Raw genomic sequence first — 27,555 nt, 5'->3', positions numbered from 1 at the left:
TAATTTTATTTTTGCAGGAGCTATACAGAGGTTCAGTGAGTGATGGCAATGAAGTGTGTACACTGCGATTATTATAAGATCAATATTTTTAAGGGACATCTTGAATGTGTGTTCATCAAGACAAGGGATATAACATTAGACAATGGAAGGTTTCCCCCTTTCAGGCAGCAGATATAGCACCAACCACTCACAGGTCAAATATCAACCACAAGGTATACAGCCCGATTCTCCCATCGCAACATGCTAATTTTTTGACGTGCCAGGTTGGGAGACACGCATGTCAGCCATTTCACGGGACTCCGCGAGTGTGTACGATCTGCGCGCATCTCCCAACAGGAAAAAAAATTGGCACCGCCGGGACTATGCTGAAAACCGGCCTACTGCTGATTTGCATTACTTTCTATACCTTAGCATGCCATTATCAGGATCGACACTACAGTCTCTGCCCATGTTAGTGTCTCTCACCTCTTTGCGTGATGTCACTTTTGCGTGAATCAGAGTAGGTACGCAAAGGTCTCAACCTTGAAGTGGTGTGAGAAGGTAAGTGGTGTAGACCTGAAGCGAGCGGAGTGTGGGGGATGTTGTGCTCTGGCTCTGGAGATGCTTGGTGGGCTTCCCCCTGGCTGTTTTCAGGTGCTGGGTGGTGAACCAGTGATATTTGGGGTGGGGGGCATCTATTTTCTCAGAACTCTGTCGGAGAGGGACCCTATAGGAGTCCTGGGATGCCAAATGTATAGAGAGCCTGTACAGAGGCCCTAGACAGAAGCAGAGACCCGCTACAACAAGACTCATGCAGTTGCCCGGTCCATAGTAGAGTGTTGCATCAGCCTGCTTAAAATGTGGTTCCGCTGCTTGGACCGCACTGAAGGGCCCTCCAGTGTGACCCTGTGCATGCTTTGTGCATAATCATCATTTGTTGCATTCTGCACAACATCGCCCAGCAGCGGGGGGACAGCTGGAAAAGGAGGAGGAAGAGGAGGAGGGGAAGAAGCAGCAAAGGGGCGAGATGGACATCCTGCCATATGAGGAGCCAGAGGAAAGATGGTGGGCAGCAATGGCAAGTGTCTATCAGGGAAAAGCAGCAAAGGACACCTGAATCGCAGCCCCTTCACCTAGCTAGTGCTGTGCAGTGACAGGGTGTCAACCACCATATCCCAGGAGTAGCTGCAGCTGCTATTCCCCCTCCAAACCGACCTGGGCCCTCAAGCCACCACATCACCCTTCCCCAGCCTCTCTCATTCCATCACCCTATCCCCTAGAAACATCCAAGCCTGTTCATGTGCCTGGGCTGGCAATAGTTTTGGTTGAAGCTGGAGGATGATGATGAATTGTTGTTGTGCACACTGGGATCCTGCCCCTGATGCCACTCAAATCTGACTCCTACCTATTCTCTGAATGCACACCGTGTAGCAGCAAGGGTTGGGGACACATTTGTGGGGCAATCAGGGTGGGGGGAGAGTAGGGGGACAGGGAAGAGAATAGAATCAAAGGTCTGGTGGACATTGGGGGAAGTAGGGCACTCTGAAATATGTGGCTGAGTCTGGCAAGGCACAACAGACAGCGCCTCTATGCATGGCAATGGGGACCAATCAGCTCTGTGTGGGGGCGGTGGGGGGGAGACACATTAGGCACAGAGACACATTAGCCATGTGAGGTACAAATAAAAGTTTATTGTGCTCTTAATGTTAGTGATGAATAAACCCTGACTACTGATGATCTTCACCCATGCCCTCTTAGTGAATAACAACTTTCTATATGTGGCCTACTGCTTCTTCTAGGTGCTACTCCAGGGTGCACATCGGAGGTGGAGGTATCCAGCTATGATGAACACCAGGCTGCCTTTGGTGGATGTCCCCTGGGTGGTTGGGGAGGGCCTCAGCTAACTTGCGGAACGCACTGCTTCAGTGCCATTCTGTTGATATAGCTAGCCCTGAGATGCTCCGGTGTGAGGAAAGTCTCAGGATTTTCGGGATCTCCTGGGTGGAAGATGCTAGCATGGGCTCGAGCCCTTCCTCCTCTCTTGGGGTGTTCAGAGGCACTGGAGGCACTTCATGGGATGCCAGCATAACTGGATTGAGCTCCAGAAGTTCCGGCATCATCTGGCTCTGCCAATTCTGGAGGCCTCGATGCACCTGCCCCATGTTGTGTGATCCCTCAGCCCTGGCCCTCTGACACTGGGTCAAACTCTGGAGCCCCTCCACTGCAGCATTCTGTGAGCAAGCCAGGCTCTGGAGCCCCAGCAGTAGCCTTCTGAGCCTAGGCTAAATTATCGAGACTCACTGCCACAGCCTGCTGTGTCTCCAGAATGCCAGCGAGAATCCCAACCGTGGCCAATACTGTCTCCCACATGCCCCAACACCCATGGCCATTGAATACTGTGCCTCCTGGATGCCGGAAACACACTTGCCCGTGGCCCAGTGTGCCTCCAGGGTGGCCTGGACCCTGTCACACGTGGGGACAGACCTCTGAGCCAGACTTTCCACTGCGGTCGCCACCCTTGCAATGCTGGCCTGGTTCACACGCTGGATCAGCACCATCTCCTGCAACAGCACTCTGTTTGACTCCCCTCAACAGCCCTGCAGTGACAGCATGGTTTCTGCCAGCAATTTCACAACTCCGAGTTTGCTGATAAATCTTCACCAGACTTGGGATGAATGTGCCCCAAGACCCAGCATCTGGCTTGTGTACAGCTGAATCCCTGCCTCCGGCAGACCTCCATGTGCCCGAGCCCTCGGATGTGCCCACCTCCACCTAATGTGCATCAGCATCTGTGATGTGCTCACCAGTTCGTGAGCCAGAAGCCTCAACACTAGAAATACCCACTGTGGTGATAGTCTCTGTGTTGGTGAGTTGTGTGGTACATGCCGGTGCTGCTTCACTGGTGCTGTACTTGGAGGATTCTTCAAAGCTTCCCTCCGAGTTGTCATCCAGGGGGTGGTGGGGAATTGCTTCAGAGCAGCAGAGGGGACGCTAACGCCCAAAGGGCCAGGTATGTCTGGATCCAGAGCTGTAATAAAAAACACATGAGGGGGAGGGAGGTAAATCATTCTGCGCAGCATTGTACTTCCTTTGAGGAGGACCTAGGTTGAGGACTACACTGAGGCTCATTTGCATGCTGAATGCCAACGTGGCTGTCTGTCACCACTCTGGATGACCCATCACCCCCTGCCAGCTTCATGGCACACTGTTCGAAGCTCATCAGCTCTGCAAGTCAGGCACACCATCACCAGTCTGTGCCTCTTGCAGTGGTTGTGCATGCTTTTCTCCTGTGGGAAATAAGCTAGATAGCAAGCATTAATATATTGAAGTGCATGGTGTGCAATGTGTACCTATGTCTTGGACATTGTGCTGGCAGTTTCGGGTAAAAGGTTCACCACTAAAGGGTGCTTGTTGAGGGGTGAGGAGAAGGAGTGGCGGAAGGCAGCTTTGCTGCATGCCCTTCAGGTGTCTAAGCATGGTTTGAGATCAGTGCCAACCATGTGTAGGGTTCCAAGTTGGATGCTCGCTCACCGTTGCTGCTCGAAGAAGATCATATTTCTTTTTGCACTGCTGGCCAGATCGAGGTGTTAGACTCCTGGCATTTACCGCTTCTGCCACCTCCTCCCACAATGCCTTGGCAAATGCACCCTTTGGGTGAGGGCCCTAATTGCAGAAGATCCGCTGCTGCCTCTTCTCCACAGCATCAAGCAGACAGTCCTGGCTGGCCTTGGTGAATTTTGGGGCGGGTTTCCTCAAAGACATCTTTGTGCCGTGACTGGCTGTGTGTCCATGTGTCCATTCTTGCAGCTTATATACAGCTCTGGCTTATTAGGGGAGCACAGGTGCAGTGACTTTGGCCAGTCAAGGGCCCACTGGCAACAAATCCTTGTGAAAATTTTTGAAGGCTGCTTTCAATTGAGTGTCATGCGTCCCTCAGGGTGTTGATTGGTTGCCATTCATTAATCTGCTGCGTCCAGGGGGGTTGTGGGGGGTGGGGGTGCAATACTCAGGGCTCCTAATCAATAAGCTGCTGTGTCCAGTGAGGGTGCAATACTTCAGGGTTCCCATTCAACAGAGGGAACGATCACAAGCTGGGGGTGTGTATGACAGTACAGTGCAATTCTCTGCAGGGCAGCAGTGAGGTCAGTATGTTCAAGAGATGGGGGGATGGGGTATCCGCGTTATAAAGATTGTGGGGGCATGGGGTGAGCAGGGAGCCACGCCTGTGTGTAGGGGGGGCGGGGTGCTAGCCAGCAATTTCTACATGGGGGGGAGGGGGGGGCAGTGGGCAGCAATGAGGACAGTGATGTCTGTGGGGATTAGTGGGCAGTGATCCTGATACTGGGAAGTCTTTTCAGCGATCTTCCAAAGAGCGGGTTCCTGCTCATCCTACCAATTTCAGGCTCTTTGGCATGAATAGGCCCCGCCCCTCCTGAGCTTTTAACGAGATTCACGATTGTGACCTCTGCGTTGCACAGAGTGGGGAGATTCGGGTCTAAAGTTGCACTGAAAAACAATCGTGAATTAAACCAATTTTCCCGCCAACTCAGCACTTAGAATTTCTTTGGGAGGATCACCCCCCCACAGAATGAAGCTGTCTCTAATGCGTCCCAAGAAAATGCATCAGAAGAACATTCTCTTCTGACCAGCATTGCATCCATTTAGTTCCCAAATCAGTCATCTGTGATCTTTGAGTGAGGTTGTTAGTTAGTGGTGAATTTGACTGTTTTGTGCTGTAGGGTCAAGTCTACTAGGAATCAAATTGAGACTATCAAAAATTCATTTGACATAAGACATATTGCAGCTAACAGGCAGAAGAGACATCAATTTAGACTCAAATTGAATCCGTGCCCCAGAGGTGAATGGCCAGTTTCAAATCCACCAAACACCCAAATCCCTTGTGAAAGCTTTTCTATCTAGATTCTACCTTTGAAACCATTCAAAAATAGACCTTGTTAACAAATCATTGTACACTCACTCATATATTTTGTGGCAATACCTTTCCAATGCATCTCCCTTCAGAAACTAGAAATTCTTGATACTGCTGAAAATCAGATTTAAAAATTTACACAGTATGAGCCAGCGCTACTGACAAAAGCTACAATTCTTCAAGGAATAAACCTCATAAGGCAAGTACAAACCTAAAAGCTATATTACAGGAAACCACACAATACTTGAATTTAGATTGCTCCACATTGTCAATAGCTTTGATGCTTTTTGCAATGACTCACTAGGAATGTTTCTTGGTTATTAGGAAAAGATCATTGAACAGAATCAGGTAGACTGGCTTGAACAGTTTCTTCTTCCTAAAGGTTCGTGTTGCTTTCTGTCCTGACATTTGCTCCAGTTCACCTTCTTTCAGCAGCCAGCGAGACTGGGAGATAATTGGCACAGCCTGGGGAGAATACAGGTATTGGTTTCTTTAATAATAGTAAAATGCAGATTGTCTGTACATCTCTCCAAGGTTACTGGTCAAAAATGCTTAATGATATTGATTAAATGGAAGGTTCCTCACCAGCTTATGTTGTTACAATGAGGGGATTCCTTTAAAAATATACAGTAACATACATTTTATGATTTCTTTCATACAGTGTAAAGAATAATTTTATAATCTGTTTTATATATAAAATTCTATTTTTTTATCTTCTTACTCCAATTCATTCATTACATAAACAAATTCCTGTGGATGCTGGAATCTGAATCCAAAATAGAGAAAATGCTGGAAAATCTCATCTCATTATCTCAATCTCACTCATTATTCTGTGCTGAAAAGTTCTCTGAAGGTTATGTACACTGTCTTATAGATAGTTGCTTATTCTTACATGTTCAAGAATCTATTTTTCCAGTCATACCTTGACTTTGAACTCCAGTTTCTTCTCAAAGTTAATCAGCTGCTCAGTTCTACCCATTTTTTTCACACGTTCACTACATTCTTTGATAACCTTCAACAAGAAGAAATTACTAGACAGATTCTTACAATCAGTACATCTTTACATGATTATATCTGGACAATACCAAGCTGCTGATGTCCTGTGTCACTTACTTCTTTGTTTGTCTTAGCTTCTTGAAAGATTGATGTAATCTGTAACTGTGTGTAAAAGAATGTTTCTGTAAGGCTACTTTATAGAGGAACCATACATTAAAATGAGAAGTTTAAATTGGCAGATACTACAACCAGAATGGAGGTTAGCAGCATGCTGCTATCTTAGTTTCTGTAGATGCCTTTTTCCTGGAAGTTCAGTAAAGGGGTGGACCTCCAAGTAATTAAAATGAATCAGTGATTGCTTCATAGAGTGGGGTTTTGCCGGGGGGGGGGGGGGGGGCGACCATACCAAAAACAAACTAAGTCTTGAACAAGTGTGAAAATGAGAGAAATTCACGCTGCTTTTTGGTGACTTAAAAATCAAATCTTATCTGACTCTGGCAAAAAAACTTGTCAAACTTGAAATCTACCAACAGCGGGAGCGGAGTGGGGCCTAAATCTCTCACAGCACAGAGACCTGTCACTGCTGCTATAGCCTCCCGTCCAGCACTCCCACCTCCCCCTGCTATCGCGGGAATCTGTGGGGCTCCATGGCCAATTGCGACCCCCCACAACACCCATGTGGAATGGTCACGATTACCCCCTACCCAGACTGGACCTATTACAACCCCACCCTCCCACCTTGACTGATCAACCATCAGCCTCCCCCACCAATCACTGTTGCAGAGTGCACAGCAGCTGTCACCCCACCACCAATCACTACTGCAGAATGGCAGCAGTCCTACTGAATGGCACTCCCGTCCAGTCCCACCCCTCCCTCAGTTAGCCCTGTCCCACTCATGCCTCACCCCCTTGGCACTGCTCAGTGTTCCATGGACACTGCCAGGTGCCAGGCTGCCCAGTGGGTACTATAAGGATACCAGGCTGGCACTGTCAGATGTCGGGCTAGTACTCCCAAGGAGCATCCCCCCAATTCCCCCAATATCCTTTGCGGCTTCAATGGCACCAGTTCTGCCGGTGAGGCCATCACATCCGGTCCCCATTGGTAGGGCACCATACATGATCCTCGCCACAGAAAACCTTCCTTGGCAAGGTCACAGACGTGAGTGAGTCCAGACGATTCCATCTCAGGCTAGCTAATTCCATTCTAATTAAATTTAAAATGTATTTATATATTACAGTCAGCCATGTGTCCTTTTCAGCATGAGGCTGATCACGCTGGATATACAGTGCCGGAAAGATTGCAAGAGGTGGGAAATCGGTTTCTTGGCTCTCTTGCGATCCTATTGGCTTGCCCTGCCCATCGGCCGACAGGGCGCAATGGGAAGATCGCCCCTACATGTAGAATGAAAACGCACAGAACGGTTTCCACTTTAAGTGTACCTAATCCCATTTTTGTCTGGGATAAGCGTCTCAACAATGTATTCCAACAGTGTGCTGTAAGGGTAAATTTTCAGTTCATCTGAACCATTTGTGCAGGAGATCACTAAATTAAGATAATAGCCCTGTTTTCACCTGTCTGTACAATTTAATGCAGCAGCCACTAATTGCCAGGCATTTCTGACCCCCAGATGGCTTCTGCACATGCTAAAATACACATTAAAGATATTGGTCAGAATTCCCCAACCTTGCCCATGACAGGGATTCTCCGGTTCCGCTACTGAGAATAGAGATTTGGCTACGTGCCAAATTCTTGCTGGCAGTGGTGGTGGGACATCAGACATCAGAGAATTCCAGGCATTATCAGTGTTATCTTCCTATGTGGCCATTTCCATTCAAAGTTTGCCTTTTTAAATTCATGGATTGCCCTTGGAAGATTGTTTGCATGCAATCTTCTGTGCCCCCAACTCCGTTCCTCCCAACTTCCCCAACTGTCACTCACCCAAGAGCTGACAACACCAAGTTCGAACATGGATCGGGAGTCGATCCCCTTAATTTAATTGTAATTAAAGCTGCCTGCACAGATCAGACAGGATCAACAAAGTAATGTTCAGGAGTCTAACTGTCTGAATGCAGAAGTTGGACAATGGACTTTTTAACCTGCTCCTTATTGCCCACCAAAGCTGCTGCTGTTGCTGTTCCTCTCTCTCTGAATGAAGATTGAGATTCACACAGACTCAAACTTCCTCCTGTCTCCAATATCTGCCCAAATCTGACGTGAGGCATTGGTCACTTTGGGGATAAAAGTAGAGGTTCCGAAGGTCTTCCTTGCCAGACAAGTACTGAAGATTCCCGAGGCCCAGTTCCAAAGAAATTACTGTCATAGAAAGAGCCCGACTCCCGAGGCGGAATTCCACAAGAATTACTGTCAAAGAAGGAGCTAGAGAGGGTTACGTTTCTACGGACTGATCACCCACATGAAGTTGTACAAGTCAATATGTGCAACCTTACGGGCATTCACGCCATGCTCCTGCTGCAGCGAGGTTGGAAAATTTGGCACCCAGCCAAATCTCCGTTCACTGTATCGGGATGGGAAAATCCTGCCAGCATGAACTGTCATTAACATGCCGGCCATTGTCTTAAATTAGTTAAGTAAATCCTTTTCTTTTAATGAAAATATCATGGATAGATGGAGGGTCTGATTGAAAATCTACGCATGTGTAATGTCCCAGTCCTTTGTGAGAGCTTTGTGGTGTGTATCGCAATACCACACATGCATATACCATAATACAGAAGTCAAAAGTTAGGAATAGTTGCATGGAAGACATTAAAAAAATGCAAAAGACAATAAATGAGAAAGTGAAGTTGACCTCTTTGATCAGGAGCACTGTGTGCCAAGCCACTATCAGGTGTTTATACTATTGTCCAAAGCCAAAATGACTGGTAAAGAGTGAAAAAGGAAGGCTAAAGGAAAAAGGAAATTTTGCTCTTGTACCTTTTCCAGTTCTTTATGTGCCTTCACAGCTGTGCTTTCCCTCTTTGACTCTTCTTCTGCTGTTTTCAAGATATTCTGTCCAACAAAATTGAATTCAGAGGCATAAGCTACTTAGCTGTCATTATGGACATAAATGATATCTGTTCGCTAGCCTTGCATCTTTCTATGCTACATCAAATATCAGCTCTCCGCTGGGAGGAAATGAAATTACAGAGAGGCCACATATTTGTATTCCCTTCCAGTGGGGCCTATTGCCCACAACAGCATTCCATCTGGCATAAAAGGACGAGGTTGATTCCACCAAGATTTGTGATTGTAAATTGATCAACAGCCTTGAGGATTGAATTGGGAATAAAGTTCTGGGCTGCTTTGTTATTCGTACTTGGAATGCTAGTAGGCCCAGCATTTATTGCCCATCCCTGAGGGAATTTGACAGTCAACCACACTGCTGTGAATCTGGAGTCACAAGTAGGCCAGACCAGGTAAGGATGACAGATTTCCTTCTCTAAAGGACATTCATGAACCAGATGGGTTTTTACAACAATTGCCAATACTTTCATGATCATCAGTAGATTCTTAATTGCAGATTTTTAAAGAATTAAATTCAAGTTTCACCACCTGCCATGGTAGGACTTGCACTCAGGTGCCAAAAGCATTACCCTGCATTTCTGGATTACTAGTCCAGTGACAATGCCACCACTTCAATTACACAACAAGTAAGAACACTTCTGTATTGTTCTGAAGCTTCCACTTTCTTGTGCATAGTGATTTTTTTTGGAAGGTGGCCTCTTGTGTAATCCACTCAAAAAAACTCCAAGCTGCAAAATCTTCATATTTTACATTTGTTTGAGCCCTTGTGAAAAAAGATCAAGTTAACCAAGTTCAGCGTGAATATTACAACAACTGTTGAATTTTATACTTTAGTACCATTTAATTGATATTTTCTTTAAAGCAAGGAATTACTTCCTACTGGCTGGTATGGAAACATGGATTGCTCAGCCCAAGAATTTGGTGGAATTTCCATTGTATCACAAATCAGCTTCATTGTATAAAATAATGATCACTAATATTCATAATGTTAATAGACGCTAAATGTTTGCCTGAAAAATGTAATCAGTCTGATATCCATACAGTGATCTCACATACTTGTACTAGCAGTTTTAATCGTGTTATTCTTTGAAATGGCAGGATAAGAAATGATGGAAAGGGCAGTCCTTTACACTTGGGATCTTTTTCGAGCTCAGCCATCACGTTACGGAACTGGAGGTTATTTTCCCTGTGAAGAAGAATTCAGAGTTAGGGCACAGTTCTTCAAAATGTTAAAGAAACTCGTACTTGAAATTCAGCTATAACATTTACATTCTTTCCCACCTTATTCCTTAAAATCTCAGGATTTTCCTTAATATGTACTCAAAACTATTTCTGAATATTGTCCAGAACATGACATTGTCCCAGTCATCCTGATACTTTTTGTACCTGTGTGAATTGCTAGAAATCAGGAGGTATCACTGAAGACTCTGGAGTTCTTCAGACCAGCATCCTTACATTAAAAAAACAATCACAGTGTTTTAACAGTTGATGAAGGTACTGGAGCCAGAGCAGGTCATGTACTGTAGACAAAACCTCAGATAGGCAAGCTCCCCAGTTGCAAGTGCCAATTTGCAATTTAAAGAGGAGTACTTTCATGAACTACAACATTTTCAAAACTAAATTGTCCATGGACACATTGAGCAAAGAATGAGTTTGATTATTTCTTACTGCTCAATAATGGCAGAGCATGGCATGTCAGTGCAAAAATCCAGGCTGAAGCATTTACATTGATCTTCAGCGCAAGTGACAAGCGGATGATTTATCATGGCCTCTGCCTAAGCTCACCATCATCATGAAAGCCCTTCTTCAGCCAGGTCAGTTCACTACACTTGATGGCAAGAAACACTGAACATTCTGGATACAACAAAGGCTATATGGATCCTCACAATGTCCCAGCTATTGTGCTGAAGGCCTGTGCACTAGAACTAACCATACCTCTAGCTAAGCTGTCCCAGAGCAGCTACAACATTGGTATCTGAAATAACTCCACAGAGGCCAGTGTCCCTTCTCCAGATTCCCGTTATTTACGAACTTGATTCTGCTCCTAGAGTGCTTCAGGTACAAAGTCAGAATCTGACATGCTAGTGGACCTGACACTCCCATATTTATATACAGGTGAAACTCCCTGATTGGAAATGCAATCATTAAATCAGGGAGCTCATACTCCAAGAGGTCAATCTCAACGGCCTCAATGAAGTCATTACAGTATCAAACAAAATGAGAAATTAACAGATACGTTTGCCCAATTATGGATCCATCAGTCTCCTGTCAGTCATCAGCAAAGCAATAAAAGATATTATCAATTGTCTTATTCAATGACACCTACTCATCAATAACCTGCTCACTTATACTTAACTTAGGTTCCGCCAGGACCACCCGACTCCTACCCATTACAACCTATGTTCAAGTATGGACAAAAGAACTGAATTCCAGAGATGTGGTAGGCATGAATGTTCTTGACATCAAGGCAGCATTTGATTGAATGTTGTATTAAGGAACCCAAGCAAAACTGAAGTGAATGGGAATCAATGGGTAAACTCTCCAATGGAGAGTTGGAGTCATGCTAAGATAAAAAGGAAGATAGTTGTTGGAGGTCAATCATTTCAGCCTCAGGGCATTGTTGCAGTTGTTCTGCACTGTAATGTCCTGGGCCCAACCACATCTATTCAGCTTCTTATTACATCATGTTCTTTCCTTCTTAAGATCAGAAGTAAAGCTGTTCATTAATAATTGCACAATGTTCTGTTCCATTCAAAATTTCTCAGAATTTTGCATGCAGCAAAACCTGGACAATATACAGGTTTGAGTCTTCAAGTGACAAGTAACAATCATGCCAAGCAATAACCATCTCCAACAATACAGAGTCTAACCACCTCCCCCATAACATTCAATGGTACTACCATGGCTGAATCATCCACTATTCACACCTTGGAGGTATCCATTGACCAGAAACTGAATAGAACCAGTCACTTAAATATTGTGGCCAAAATTTTGCAGCATCTCATGCTAGCAGGATTCCCTGGTCCTGCTGCAGTGAACAGAGATTTGGCTGAGCGCCAAATTCTCTGTCCTTGCTTGCAGTGGTGGTAGGGTATGAATGGCTATAAAATTCCAGCCTGTGTCACAAAAGCAGGTCAGAGTGGGAATTCAGTGGCAGGTGATTCACTTCCTAACTTTCCAAAGCCTAGATATATGCACTGTCAATAACTTCGGTGAAGCACACCACCACCCACGACAAAGCCACCCACATGGTTAACACCACATCCACTATCTCAAAGAATCACTCTCTCCACCAAAGATGTATCATGGATACAGTATGTGTAATCTACAGGATGCACTGCAGCAACTTGCCAAAACTTCCTTGACAGCACTTCCCAAACCCAGGGCTTCTAGGACAAGGACAGCCAGCACTTGGGAATACCACTGTTTGCAAGTTCCCCTCCAAATCACACACCATCCTGACTTGACAATATACAACCGTTCTTTCATCTGCACTGGGTCAAAATCCTGAAGCACCCTATTCAGAAACTCTGCAGGAATACTTACGCCACATGGCATGAAGAAGTTCAAGAAGGCAGCTCACTAACACCTTCTCAGGAACAATTAGCATTTGACAATAAATGCTGGGGTTGTCAATGACATTAAAATGCAAGAATAAATAAAAAAGGGTTTGAAACTTTTGATGGGAAAATGGAAATGTCAAAGTGCCAATTCCAGGCAATTCTCCATCATCGGCAATATTCTCACAATGTTAAGTATCATTCTTGACTTCTCAGATATACCATTGTTTGCAACAGGAATGGGAAATGTCACAGAAATCATAGAGACCCTACAGTGCAGGAAGAGGCCATTTGGCCCATCAAGTCTGCACCAACCACAATCCCACCCAGGCCCTATCACCACATATTTACCAACTAATCCCTCTAATCTATGCATCTCAGGACACAGGGGCAATTTAAGCATGGCCAATCAACCTAATCCGCACATTTTTGGACTGTGGGAGGAAACCGGAGCACCTGAAGGAAACCCACGCAGACACGCGGAGAATGTGCAAACTCCACATAGACAGTGACCCAAGCTGGGAATCGAACCCAGGTCCCTGCAGCTGTGAAGCAGCAAAGCTAACCACTGTGCTACCGTGCTGCCCATGTCAGTTCAAGCAATTCAACAAAATCAGAGCAAAACACTGTGGTAAAAAATGGTGAATGCTAAAAACACTCAACAGGTCAGGTTGTAAAAATAACAGAAAGACTTGTAGTTATATAATACTTTTTACAATTACTGGCCATTTCAATGAGCTTCATAGTTAATGAAGTACTTTTGTAATGTAATCGTTCTTATAATGTAGGAAATGCAGTTGTCAATTTGCACATAACAAACTCCTACAGATGTGATAATGACCTGACCAACTAATTTTTGTTTGTGATGTAGATTGAAGGGTAAATATCAGCCAAGACACCAGGGGTACCATCCCTACTCTTCTTTGAAATAGTGCCATGGGATCTTCTATGCCCAACAAAGAGGGCAGATGAGGCTTCAATTTAATATCTCATTGGAAAAACAGCACCTCTAATGACTTCCCCATACTACACTGGAGTGTCAGTCTTGATTTCTATGCTCAAGTCCTGGAGTGGGACCTGAACCCAGAACTTCGTTACTTAGATGCAGGAGTGCTACCAACTGAGCCACAGCTAACATTCATGTAGAAAGGTCAGTTTAATCTTTCAGGTTTATGCCCTTTTATCAGAACCAGTTCTGTTGAAGGTTCATGAAACCTTCACTTTTCTCTTGACAGATACTTCCTGATCTGTTGGGTGTTTAGAAAAATTATGTTTCTTTGAAACTCAAAAGTGTCTGTTACCATAAAATTAACACCAACAAAATTTACGCACGTAAGTGAGATCCTGCATCTATATTAAGCTCAGCGGCACATTTACTCAGACATGTGCACAGCCATACATGCACACACTAACAAAGATTGTTGCACCCTCAATGAACTTCAGAAACATCAATGAAGCATACATTGCTCGTCGATAGGCAGCCTCCTGGTAGCTCTGGTTTGTAACATATGGGATGTAGACATTGAAGTGGTTGACAGTGTGTTCGTACACAATATCACAGACATCTGAAATAACAATGTCTTCTTCTATACGATGCTCCAGGTCCCGAAAGAATCTGAAAGTAAAAGGTCATGTAGTCAGCAAAGTTTGATAACTGATAATGAAACGATCCATCAGAGTACACTGATAAGGGATATAAACAGTAAGAAGTCTGACAACACCAGATTTAAGTCCAACTGATTTATTTGATAGTAAACTCGCAAGCTTTCGGGGTTTGCCCCTTCATCACCCTGAAAGCTTGCACGTTTACTATCAAATAAATCGGTTGGACTTAAACCTGGTGTTGTCAGACTTCTTACTGTGTTTACCCCAGTCCAACGCTCGCATCTCCACATCAAGGGATATAAAGGCAGAGAACTGCACCTTTACTGGTGCCTGTTGGTTATGCTCATACTTGATACTTTAGAACAGCAGGTTCGGGAAGCCTATGGACAGATTCATGTTGAACTCTTCTGGCAGTAACATCTGCTACAAACTTGCTACATGAAAAGCGCAAAAAAAACTGAGGTACACTAGTAAGACTATGGATGGGATTTTCCAGCCCTTCCTTCTGTTGGGATCTTCTGTCCTGCTGAAGGTGACCTCCTATGACAGGTTCCCCAGCAGCAGGATAGACAAGACATGCAAAATGCTATAGACATCAGCAGGATTCGACTATCCTGCCAGCGGCCAATGGCAAGCTGCCTCAGTTGACGGAAAATACACCACTGGGCAGCCAGATGGAGTGATACAAACGATTTGCATTTATTTAGCACTTTTCATGACCTCAGAACATCCCAAAGTGCTCTACAGCCAAAGTAAATGTTTTTGAAGTGCAATCAATGTTGAAATGTTGCAAATACAGCAGTTAATTTATGCACAGCAAGATCCCACAAATAGCACTTTGATCATCACCAGATCATCTGTTTTAGCAACGGTGCTTGATGGATTAATGTCAGGTCACAACACAGAGAATTTCCTTGCTTTTCTTCAAAGTAGTATCAGGGTGTAATTCTCAAGTGTCAAATTAAATAGGATCAACCGTTTAAAAAGCCAATCCAAGCATGATGGAAGTTTTCCAAAATGTGAAATCAATGGCACTTCAAGACATTACAATTATCTGTAGTTTTCTGTACATTTAGCAGGTTTGATGTTCCTTGGCTTACCTTTCACTGGCTGCTTTAATGTCAAGGATGTTTGAGAAAATATGATGTTTCTCTGTGGGACTGAGTGCTTCACTAAGCTGCTCAGATTTCATGAAGTGGAAAACAAGGATCTCCAGACTCTTGTTGTAAGAAGCCTCAGAGGTGACAAGTTCAAACATTGCCTGATGAAAAATTGTTGACAGTGATAAAATTCATATCCTTATATCCTTAAGACATGTGGGATTAATATACAAGATCAATTTTTAATGTTACTTTCCTTTTAACTCTTAGATCTTGCACATTAATGTATTTTAGAAATGGTTCACTGAGCAAACACTATGAGATGCCACATTTAATGTTTGTCTGGATCCTGTAGAGTCTCAGTAGTGCAATGGATAAGAACATTATCTTATTGAACAATAATGGTCAGAGTGGAGAGTACACTAAAGTTTATCATTTATACAGTGGAACATTGTAAACAGTAAGATTCCACAGAAGTAATTTTCTTCTGCCTTCAGTTTACAAAGAAATGTCTTCTTCTCTGCTGCTGTCCCTATCTCAAAAGGCAAGGACCCCCCCACCCCCATCTTTCCCCCTCCGTTCAGTGAGTGAAAATACTCTCATCTTCTCTTAATTTGCCTTCACTGCCACTCCTAATGCTTCCTAAATGTTGCAGCTTTGTTTGGAGATTCTAATACACTGCATTCTATGGTTGGGAGCTTCCAATGTCACAATAATAACAATAAGAGTTTGATCTGCTGAGGAATGATCCAGAGCTCTCGGTAAAGGCAGGGCTGAACTGGGAGTGAAGTAGAACCATTACACCCGAGTTCATGTTGGCTTATCTGGTGACCTCAGTACAGGATAAAAAATTTAAATTTCTCTTGAATTTCCCCTGCAAAGGTGAACACGTCATTACCAATTGTAAATATTGATTACTTATATAAAAAGTGAACAGTTGATAGGCACGTAACACATTTATATTTTATTCCTTTGAGGTAACCAATTTTGATTATTGTCACGTATTTTACATTTTTTTTACTGCATCAACGGCAGCACGGATTCGTTTAGGGGAAGTCGTGTTTGACGAATTTATTGGATTTCTATGAGGATGTGACTAGGGCGGTAGACAGAGGGGCATTGGTGGATGTGGTGTTTCTAGATTTTCAAAAGGCGTTTGATAAGGTGCCGCACAAAAGGTTGCTTCAGAAGGTTAGGGTGCATGGAGTTGGGGGTAAGGTGTTAGTGTGGATGGAGGATTGGTTGTCTAATAGGAGGCAGAGAGTTGGTATCAATGGGTGTTATTCTGATTGGCGGTTGGTGACTAGTGGAGTGCCGCAGGGATCGGTGCTGGGGCCTCAGCTATTTACCATTTATATAGATGATCTGGAGGAGGGGGCTGAGTGTAGCGTGACGAAATTTGCTGATGACACAAAGATGAGTGGAAAAGCAAATTGCGCAGAGGGTGTGGAAAGTCTGCAGAGGGATCTGGATAGGCTGAGTGAGTGGGCGAGGACCTGGCAGATGGAGTATAATGTTAGCAAGTGTGAGGTTATCCACTTTGGCAGAAATAATAGTAGGAGGGATTACTATTTAAAGGGCAAAAAGCTGCAGCATGCTACGGTGCAGAGGGACCTGGGGGTCCTTGTGCATGAGTCGCAAAAACCCAGTTTGTAGGTGCAGCAGGTAATCAAGAAGGCGAATGGGATGCTGGCCTTTATAGCAAGGGGGATAGAATATAAAAGCAGGGAGGTCTTGCTGCAACTGTACAGGGTACTGTTGAGGCCGCAGCTGGAGTACTGTGAGCAATTTTGGTCGCCGCACTTGCGCAAGGATATTTTGGCCTTGGAGGGAGTGCAGAGGAGGTTCACTAGGCTGATACCGGAGATGAGGGGATTGGACTAAAAAGAGAGACTAAATAGACTGGGTCTGTACTCGTTGGAGTTTAGAAGGATGAGGGGGGATCGTATAGAGATGTATAAGATAATGAAAGGGATGGATAGGGTAGAGGTAGAGAGATTCTTCCCGCTTAGAAGGGATAGCAGGACTAGAGGGCACAGCCTCAAGATAAGGGGGGGGTTGCAGTTTAGATCGGAGTTGAGGAGGAACTTCTTCACTCAAAGGGTGGTGAATCTCTGGAATTCTCTGCCCGTTGAAGTGGTGGAGGCTACCTCGCTAAATATATTTAAGTCACGGGTAGATAGGTTTTTGACAGGCAAGGGAATTAAGGGTTATGGGGAGAAAGCGGGAAAGTGGAACTGATCCACTTCTGATCAGCCATGATCTTATTGAATGGTGGGGCAGGCTCGAAGGGCTAGATGGCCTACTCCTGCTCCTATTTCTTATGTTCTTATCAATAAGTGTTAAATCTTTACAAATCCCTTTAAATGGATAGTGTAATCAAATCTCTATAGATCTATATTGGCTTAGTATCTTCATACAAACATTTTCCCCTTTGGTCAACAGTGGGAAAATGTTGGAAGCGTTTGAAAGCTGATTATCAATCTGTTTGAACCGTGTCACAAACACTCCTTCCATGTCCTAGAGTGGGACTGAAATCCAGAGCTGTGATGGAGGCAGTGCTACCTGCTGAGTGACAAGACCGTCACAGAATGATATTCTTTGATTATTCTTCTCTGCCTTCACAATGAAGGATAATTTTCACCAGTGCCTATTTATATCAAGATTACAAACTCATACATAAAGAATGTAATTTCATTGCAAACAGAAAACTGCAGAAATTTCTCTCCTCAGTTAGCTGACAAACTGAAGTGAGGATGCACTATACTTAAATAAATTTAAAAATTAGTTTAATAACAGTAATTATAATTTACTTGTACTTTTAAAATAAGACCAGTATTAAAGTGGTGAATGACTGGTTATGTTAGGGTTTCAAAACAACTTAAAATTCCCCATAGCAAATTCCAGGAATGTAACTAAAAAAAAGGAATTGAACTAAACCCAGCCTATTTCCACTGTTTACAGACAGTCTTGATATATAAGGAGATAAGAGTATAAGGGATGAAATCTTACCAAAAAATGGCAGAGGGTTGGTTCCGGCAAAAAAACATTGGCGTGTTTCTCTCCAAAGAAATGTGTTGGTTTTCTCTCCAGATCTAAAGACACAATAGCATCCCAGCTCACTTGTAATATTTAAATTCTATTTTAAATTGAATTTAAATATTACAATTAGCCTGCACGAGACTGATCTCGCTAGATATCCAGTGCCAGTACAATAGCAAGAGGTGAGAAATCATTTCTCGGTTCTCTTGCGATCTTACCAGTTCGCCCCACCCATCAGCTTGCGGGACGAGATGGTAAAATCGCCCCCTCAATGTCCCAGCATTCAGCGCATTGAGGTGGAGAATTTCACAGATTCTCCTCATCTCTGTTTTAAATATGCTATCCCTTATCCTAAAACTATGACTTCTTGTTCTAGATTGCCCCACAAGAGGAAGCATCCTCTCTATGTCCAATCAAACTCCTTTAAGCATCTTATATATCTCAATTAGGTCTCCTCTCATTCTTCTAAACTGTTCAATCTCCCTTCATAAGATAAACCCCTCAGCTCCAGAATCAATCTAGTGAACCTCCTCTGAATTGCAACTCCAATGCAACTACATCCTTCCTCAAGTATGGGATCAAAACTATGTACAGTACTCTAAGTATGGTCTCATTAGTGCCTTGTACAGTTGCAACAGTCTGCTACTTTTACATCCTATTCCTTTAGCAATAAATACCAAAATTCAATTTGCCTTCCTTGTTACCTCCTGTACCTGCACACTAGTTTTATGCGATTCATGCAAGAGGACACCCAGATCCCTCTGTACCAAAGCACTCTGAAGAGTCATTTCATTTAGATAAATTGCCTTGATATTTTTCTGACCAAAATTGAATCATATTGAATTAAAAATTCACTCCAGTCCCTGAATTTAATCAGTCTAGACCTCCAGTTTAGATCTTTGAACCAGTTCAGATTAAATCTTACGGGGTCAGGGGTGAACTAGCTAGATGGATTCAGAACTGGCTTGGCCATAGAAGACAGAGGGTAGCGGTGGAAGGTGGAAGTGGTGTTTATCTGAATGGAGGTTTGTAACTAGTAATGTTCCACAGGGATCAGTGCTGGGACCTCTGCTGTTTGTAATATATATATATAAATGACTTGGAAGAAAATGTAGCTGGTCTGATTAGCAAGTTTGCAGATGATACTAAGATTGGCAGAGTTGCGTATAGTGATGGAGATTGTCAGAGAATACAACAGGATATAGACAGACTGGAAAATTGGATGGAGAAATGGCAGATGGAATTTAATCCAGACAAATGTGTGGTGATGCATTTTGGTAGATCCAATTCAGATGGGAGCTATAAAATAAATGGCAGAACAATCAGGAGCATAGATACACAGATATCTGGGAGTACAGGTCCACAGATACTTAAAAGTGGCAGTACAGGTGGAAAAGATAGTGAAGAAAGCATATGGCATGCTTGCCTTCATTGGATGGAGCATCAAATATAGAAGTTGGCAAATTATGTTACAGTGTATAAAACATTGGTTAGACCACATTTGGAATACTGTTTCCATTTCTGGTCATCACTCCACCAGAAGAACGTGGAGGCTTTGGAGAGAGTACTGAACAGGTTTACCAGGATGTTGCCTGGTATGGAGGGTATTAGCTATGAGGCAAGAATGAACAAACTGAGATTGTTCTCCCTGGAAACTTGAAGGCTGAGGGGCAGAAATGACAATTATAAAGAAGCACAAGTTTAAGATAAGGGGACAAAGCTTCTGTGGAGATGTGCGGGGTAAGTTTTTTTATTACACAGAGGATGGTGGGGACCTGGAATGTGCTGCCAAGTGAGGTGGTCGAGGCAGTTCCATTAGTCACATTTAAGACTTATCTTGATAGGCACATGAACAAACAAGGAATAGAGTGGTTGGTTTAGATAGGTAAACGTGATTGGCGTAGGTTTGGAGGGCTGAAGAGCCTGTTATTGTGCTGTACTGTACTTTGCCCTTTACCAATTCAGATATAACAATAGCCTAACCCTCCAGTCATCATATTCCAATGTAGACTCTTTGATTTTTGAGACTCATAGTGAGCTCACTGAAACCTAATGTTGAATTGCCAAAAAAAATTTTAAATGGCTAGTTTTATTCATTGACTTTTGCAATTTTGTGTGACTAGAAGTGGTGACTGATGGAAACAGTTTGTAGATTGAGTGATGGCCATTTTGAACAATCAAGTGCTTTTTGAATGAATGATGCATTGAAATGTAAAACTACACATAGGCCTTGCCTTTATTCCTGCCTTACCTCCTGGAGTTTAATTTCCTTACGACTGAGAGTACTCAACACTGTGCTGTTTTGCACTTTTTCTAAGTTCTGCCATAATTTCATGCCCAGGTTATTTGTCCTTGGACTGAGTTTGACTGGCTGTGATATCACTTGAACGGGTGTGTTGGTGTCAGTCTTTACTTCCTGAGACTTGGCTTCATTTGTGAACTCAGCTGTGTTCTTTTCAGTGCAATCCTGCATCCGTCTTGTCTCGATTTCTTGAAATGTGCTCTTTTCCCGATATTCCTGGTACAGAAGTTCTAGAATCATACAAATTAGTACATTTCAGCTGATGAATCAGATTAGCTAAGCCATGCAAGCACTGCATGTGATGTGACTTAGGGTTCATGACTGTTTATCAGATCAGGAGAAACAGCAGGAGAATTGTTAGACCTACAATATTAGCCTGTGGTTCCTTTTGCTTTATCTACTAATGATTATAATGAACTTTTCAGTATGAATAAAGCTAGCCTGTGGTACAGTCAGCATCCTGCTCCATAGTCCAACATAAAACACACAGAAGCATTCATTAATAGCATATCCTTGCCATACAAATCTGATGGTTTCCAAAGATTGTATTTTCTTACAGCAAAATAATTCCACAAAAGCACAGTGAAGACTACTTTTAAACATTAAAAACCTATTTAGAATGATGTAGTGGACATAATGTGGTGTCAAGCTTCTGACCTTCATATGATTGAACAATTATCCTTTAACCTTTGACAGCATAAGAATAGAATCAGTGGCTAGTCAGATAGTTCCCACAAAGAAGAGAAATCAAACAGTCACTGAAATCACTTATTTGTGATTTCCAACACTCAACTTCATTGACTCATGAGCAAACACTGGGAAGCAGGTCATCCACTCTTTCAGCTGAATATGACACACATTCACTGAATTATTCAACAAAGAAAGAAGAAAGGAAAGGCCAACCAAGTAGCTTCCAAAATTAAAGAGAAGCCAAAAATTCTCAGACCTTCCAGCCAACTCGTCTCCACACCTGACAGCTTCTGCACTCATTCTGGGGTTATCCGGTCCAGCTCCCAGAGAACCCTGCCACCCAGGAATAAAAATGCCAGCTTCTGGAACACTTTCATCAGGTTCAGGTTTGCGATCCGGGAAATGTCCCCACATTGTTTTTGGGTCGGGGTGAAAATGTACTCATTTGAACTTATATTAAAATCTATCAGTTTCAAACTTTATTTTTCAGTTTCTTAGTTGGGAAGGAAAGTGAAAATCTAAGCTGTTGTGACAAAATTAACAACAATGGTCTGAAGCACAAATTGTTGTATGGCATAGTTTGTTTTGTTGTTTTAACAAACTAAGTGCTTGGCATGAATTCCCTTCCCAAACTTCTCAAATGCCACATTTGTTGTTTAAATCTTTCCTTCAAACCTAAATCTTTGATCAATATTTTGGCCATTGTTTTGTGTGTCAAATTTTATTTGATATTCTTTGATGCAATGATGCATCTTGTGTCATTTCAGTAAGTTAACGGCATTATGGTTATTGTTATTTTGCTGCAGTGGATTTGTTCTCAAGACATTGAAACCATTATTCTCAATCCAAAAGCTGCACAGGAAACTCAGATTTGGTTTAAGAAGAGCTGAGGAATTCTCTCTCTGACAGCATCACTTCTAATATAAAGAACCTTAATATGAAACTAGTTATTAGTTTGGTGAGCAGGACGACTTAATATCTCTGGCTGAAACCACAATTGCAAAAGGTAGATGGGGTATTTGGGTGATGTGTTTCACTGGTTTCTTGGTACATATTTTGATAGCGATCAGAAAATAATTTCCTAGTTTTTAATCCCTATGAACTGACCTCGCTATCCTTGTATCTATGTTTACCCTTTCCAAGAGCTTACATATCTCTGATAGTTGTGGGGGATGTTGGGGATAATAATGCTCAATTGCAACATTGGAAATAGGCTCAGTGTACCAGCTAAACTTTTCCTGTCAGTAGGACCCTGGGGCGGGTGGGGTGTGGGGGAGGTGGGGGTAGGAAATCTCTCCTGGGTCTGGGGATATGATGGCAGATGCTGTAGCCAGTGAATTATTTGAGCGCTTTGGATTTTCACAGTAACAATGCACTGAGGGGCTTCCCCACTGACAGCAATGTGCAGGGTCCCTCTGGTGAGCATCAGGTTAAGTACATTCCTGATGGAGGCTAATCAGAGACAAATTAGTCACAGGTGTGGGGTGAAATAACACTTATTGATGCCAATAAAAGTGTCTTCAAAGTAAGTGACAATATAAAAACATGTGAATGTGAGACTTTAAAGTGCCTAAATATTCTATCTACGGTTTCTCTTCATCCATACCATCTTAGTGCCACCACAACTTCTTAACTTTATGTGGCCTACCACTATATCTCAGTGTCTCCCCAGTAAGTATATCAGAGGTGAAGGTGGACAACTGCCTTTGACAATCATCCTCTGCAGTGTCTAGGACATATCCATGACACCCTCTTTATCCCGCTGCCCCTGAGATGCCCCACTGTCAGGAAGAGGGTGGTGGGGGGGTGGGGTGTCAATTGATGTAGACATAGTCGTAGTCTCCTGGGTGAAAGGCCCAGGCATGGGCTTGAGCCTTTCTTCCTCCCTCTGGGTTTGTGTGAGCCCCGGATCACTCCATGGGATGGCAGTGCTTCTGCAGGGAGCTCTAGAAGCTCCGGCATCATTTGGACCTGCCAGTCCTGGAGGACCACTTGCATTCTTGCCACGATGGTTGAGTCATCTGCGATGGCTTTCTGAGTCAGGGGCTATCTGTTGAAGCCTTCAACTGTGGCCTGCTGTGACTCAGCCATGGCCCTTTGGGATTCTGCTGTGCCCCGCCATGACTCGGCCGTCTCTTGGACACTACCACTCATGGTGAGGTTTTCCTGCCCCAGGCTTTTCACCTCCAACACCACCTCTGCATTATTGGCTTGGGAATCATGCAAGACAGGCAATATCTAGCCCTTCTGGAGCTTGGGCCTCCTCCCAGCAGCCTCGCAATCAGTCCAGTGTTGCTGTCAGTCCCTCCTGCATTCCCTGGCTCTGTTTCTGCATCTCAAGCAGCTGAGGGAGAAGGGTCACAGAGGCCCAGCATATAGCCTGGGGTCAGCCAAGTCCTCATCTTCGGCAGGCTCTGCATGCCACAGGCCTCAGACATTCCCTTCTCCACCCAATGTACATTGGCAGATGTGTCGTGCACACAAAAGAGTGACCCAGGTGCCTCGCCACTAAATTGATCCAACAATGTGAGAGTCCGTGGGATGGTAAACAGCGAGCTGGAAGCTGGTGCAAAACTGCTGGCCTCGGAGATCCATTCATCGGCCTCCTCCAAGGAGTCCTCCGAATTGTCAGGGGCAGGACCAGTGGGAATGGCAGGGTGGGGCGCAATGCCAAATGGCTCAGGCACATAGAGGTCCCTTTCTGCAAAACAGGACACAAGGTTAAGTGTAGGGAGGGAGAGGAATCTGGGCTGCATGCAACTTATTTCCGATATCTCCAATGATTGGAGGATTGGCAGGTGTTCACTTCTATGTTCCAGCCTCACCACGCTTCACTAATGGTCTGCATCCCCTCCTCTCCCACAAGTTCCAGTGCCAGTTCCTCAAAGGGGGTAAGGACCCGAATTTGTCTTTGCCTTCTTCTGGTGACATTCTTCTCTTGTGTGGACAGAAGAAGTAAAATCTGATGACACAAGTCCTTCAGGGATAAGGGGGTAGCCCTCAGAGGGGCAAGGGCTGTGATACTCCTGGGAGGGGTGGGGGGTGTTGGGTGGGGACAATAAGTCTATTGCTCACTGCAGAAGCCTGTAGGTAGGGCTTAATGTGCCCGAAAGCCTGCAGAGGAAGGTAATGTGCATGTGCAGGCCTCTGATGCTGCACTTGTGCATTACTAGGAGCAGTGGTCTGACAGAAAAGAGTGAGCGGTTAGCCCCCTGCCAATGTAGATGGCCTGAAACAGCTACCCCCACTCCCCACACACAATCGCGGGGGCCCGCGGCTCAAGGTATAGCCCCCGTTGACACCCCCGCCTCCTAGACTGATCTCGGATCCCCCTTTCCCATCGATTGCAGAACCGTTGCCCTCCCCCATAGATTGCAGACCCACTGCCCTTCCCCCACTGAGCATTGCAGGATGGCAGTGGGCCCCATCTCCCTTCTTCCTCCCTCCCCCACCCCACTGACCATTGCAGTGTGGCAGTAGGCCCCCTCCCTCTTTTGTCCCTCCCTCATATTAGTCCCTTCCCCACTGGCCCTGCTATCCCCCCATTTGTCCCATTGCAGCAGACAATGCCCAGATGCTTAGCGGGCATTGTCCAGGTGCCAAACTGGCATTGCCTAGGTGGCAGGGTGACCCTGCCAGTCTGGTATTGCCCAAAGGGGAAGCCCCCTTGTCCTCAGCCTCCCTGTGTGGCCTCAATGTCCCCCGCTACCAGCAAGGCCATGTTGATTACTCCCTGTTCACGGTGAGCATGACTATTCCTCATCAGTGCGAACCTTTCCAAGCGAGGTCGTAAGGTGTGGTGGGGGGGGCGGGGGGGGGGGTGGTGTGCAGGTGTGGCGAGAGGGACGCGAGCACGAACGGTTCAGCGCCGGGCTTGCTAAGCAGATGTAAAACAACACTCCAATAAATTTAAATGCCTCTCCCTCACTTCTGGCAAGAGGCTGACTGCATCAGAAATCTGGTGCTCATAAAATGGCGGTGGCCACAAAAACCATGCCAATCACGCATTACTCCCAACTTTATCACTGCATCACACCCAGAAATGGGCGCAATGCGATGGTAAAATTGCCCCCTTAGAATCATTCTTGTAAAAATCCACCCATTGTATTCCAGCAAATACCAGAGACAATTCCAAGAGGTAACTTCCTTTGTTACTATTGTCCCTGATTGCACTCTGTTGCTTGTCATCCTGCACTACCCAACTGCCAGCATGTTGCAGTCAATGGTGAAGAGACAGTGCTCAGTTTAACTTTCAAAATGTTGATCACAAAGATCTAACAATTTGCCCAGTCATGACATCAATTTAAATCTGGCACCAGCAATAGAAGATCTCTGACATCCATGAACAGTGAAGTCAACAAGCAGCCTAAGAAACCTCAGATTGAAGAATTCTCACAGACAGCAATCCAAGAAGTGAAAAGCACTGATTACTATTTTAAAAATTATTTTAGAAATAGCTTTGGGATACATAAGATGAAGGCATAAGTGGAAACATCATAAGAATGCTTTTTAAATATTACTTTATATGTCCATGGAATTTTTATCACAGAATGGAGGGAATTACACTCCAAACTTATATAATCAGTTTTCCAAGCCCAGAAAAGTTGTTCAGATGTCATTACGACTTTGTATGCCATTAAAATGCAGTTACTCTCATTCAACAAGGCATAATGGGATTCTGCAGCAAGAATAGCACATAAAATGTTGAAGTTCATGTCATCACTGATTTCTATGCTGCATCTGTGAAACACAATCTGTGGAAGAGCAGGGTATCACTAACAGTAATTTCCAGATTTCAGCATTTAGTTGTGCAGGAGCGGACGAGAGAGGTTGCTGTCAGTTTCACAGAGTAATGCTAGTGAATGCTAATTGTTTTGCCATTGCTACACCTGTAAAATCTAGCCCACGATATATAAAAATGCTTCTCTTCCTTATCTAGAGTAGCAAAAAACCACATGCAAAACATGTTGTGTATTCTGCTCCAGAGCAACAGCACTTAAAACTGCAGGTTTAACAATTGAGCTGGGAGATTTAGCCAGTTTAGCAAAACAAAGACTTGGCATTTAAATAGCTTCTTCCCCAATCTCAGGTCATCCCAAAATACTCAGCACCCATTGAAGTACTTTTGACATGTAGTCACTTTTGGAAATGCGGCTACCATTTTCTGTGCAGCAAGATTTCATAAACATAAATTAGGTAATGATCAAATAATCTGCTTTTTTGTAATCACATTTGACCATCAAAAATTACCACTAATTTTAGTATTTTTGTGGTTCTTCTTTTTGCCTTGTGTCTAGATATATTTATGGAAATAATATTTTGCCTATGATGTTGCCTTGATGCAGTTACTAAGCCAAGTAGTATAAAAAAAAGGATGAAGTGGCATGCAAAAACAAATTTCTGAAGCACCTTGGATTAATAACTATGTACTAATGTTAATTCACCTCCCACATGTTGTCAGGCTCAGTAACTCCCCCAAGCCAGCACCCACTGTTTCACAAACATGCATATTATAAAATCAACAGCAACGAGACAAAAAAACACAACAAATGGGATGTTCAGGTTCATCATAATTTTGAACCTTTACATTTTAGAGAGGATACTAATGACAAAGTATTCTCTTTAAATCATATTAGAAATGCAATGGTTTGAAATTTTCAAAGACATTGATCATTCATAGGAAAGTACCTATGTTTTCAATGAAATGCCACACATTCTTAAATCTGGTTATGGAAGCATTTGCTGGAGAATTACCATTTTGCTGTGAGCTTGCTAGAAGAAATCTAAAATGGTACAGAAAGACATAATCAATGAGTTACATAGCATAGTTTTCATTGGAATAAAAATAATATATTTATGAAGTCTTTCACTTCCCTACATTGAACAAATATTATTTACCTATCAACAGCTTGTATAGATTTGTTTTCTATTTATTTTCCCCTCTAGTACTTAGTGTCCTTCACTCTCTTCTATTGACTTTGTGGCACTCTTAATATCATCCTCATGCTTGTTATCAATATATTCTTCAATTATGCATAGACCTCCCCCAAGTAGTTAACGCCCACAAACAGAGGCAAAAAGTAAACACCATGCTGAGGGATGAATTAGATTTGTGTGGTATTTCTCACTTGTTCTGAAAGTATGCATGAACCAAATGAATTTGGACCTGCATTCATGTGTACAATTTACACTCATCCATCTGATATTTCCTATATATTGGGTGTTTATATGTTAGAAAGTTTATTTAATGAAGCTACTGTGAAAATCCCCTAGTCGCCACCTCAGGCACCTGTTCAGGTACACTAAGGGAGAATTTAACATGGCCAATC

At 43.7% G+C, this 27,555-nt stretch overlaps 1 protein-coding gene across 1 annotated transcript in view; it reads right to left on the bottom strand.

Moving 5' to 3' along the window:
• LOC145341466 (ephexin-1-like) overlaps positions 1-27,555 on the bottom strand; it is an 81,585-nt gene that overhangs the window by 16,046 nt on the left and 37,984 nt on the right. Inside the window, exons 5-12 of the mRNA XM_080186431.1 lie at positions 26,981-27,009; positions 20,486-20,766; positions 15,193-15,353; positions 13,950-14,102; positions 9,984-10,113; positions 8,838-8,912; positions 5,832-5,921; positions 5,211-5,374 (exon numbers count right to left, since the gene is read on the bottom strand). Of these exons, the coding sequence (XP_080042557.1) occupies positions 5,211-5,374; positions 5,832-5,921; positions 8,838-8,912; positions 9,984-10,113; positions 13,950-14,102; positions 15,193-15,353; positions 20,486-20,766; positions 26,981-27,009 (1,083 nt within the window). The remainder of the gene's footprint in view (positions 1-5,210; positions 5,375-5,831; positions 5,922-8,837; positions 8,913-9,983; positions 10,114-13,949; positions 14,103-15,192; positions 15,354-20,485; positions 20,767-26,980; positions 27,010-27,555) is intronic.

Source organism: Carcharhinus amblyrhynchos, chromosome 3 (assembly GCF_965287045.1).
Source record: "Carcharhinus amblyrhynchos chromosome 3, sCarAmb.v2.hapA, whole genome shotgun sequence".
NCBI classification, from domain to species: domain Eukaryota; kingdom Metazoa; phylum Chordata; class Chondrichthyes; order Carcharhiniformes; family Carcharhinidae; genus Carcharhinus; species Carcharhinus amblyrhynchos.
Note: the sequence above shows the minus strand (reverse complement) of the source record. Positions and strands in the feature narration are given on the sequence as shown.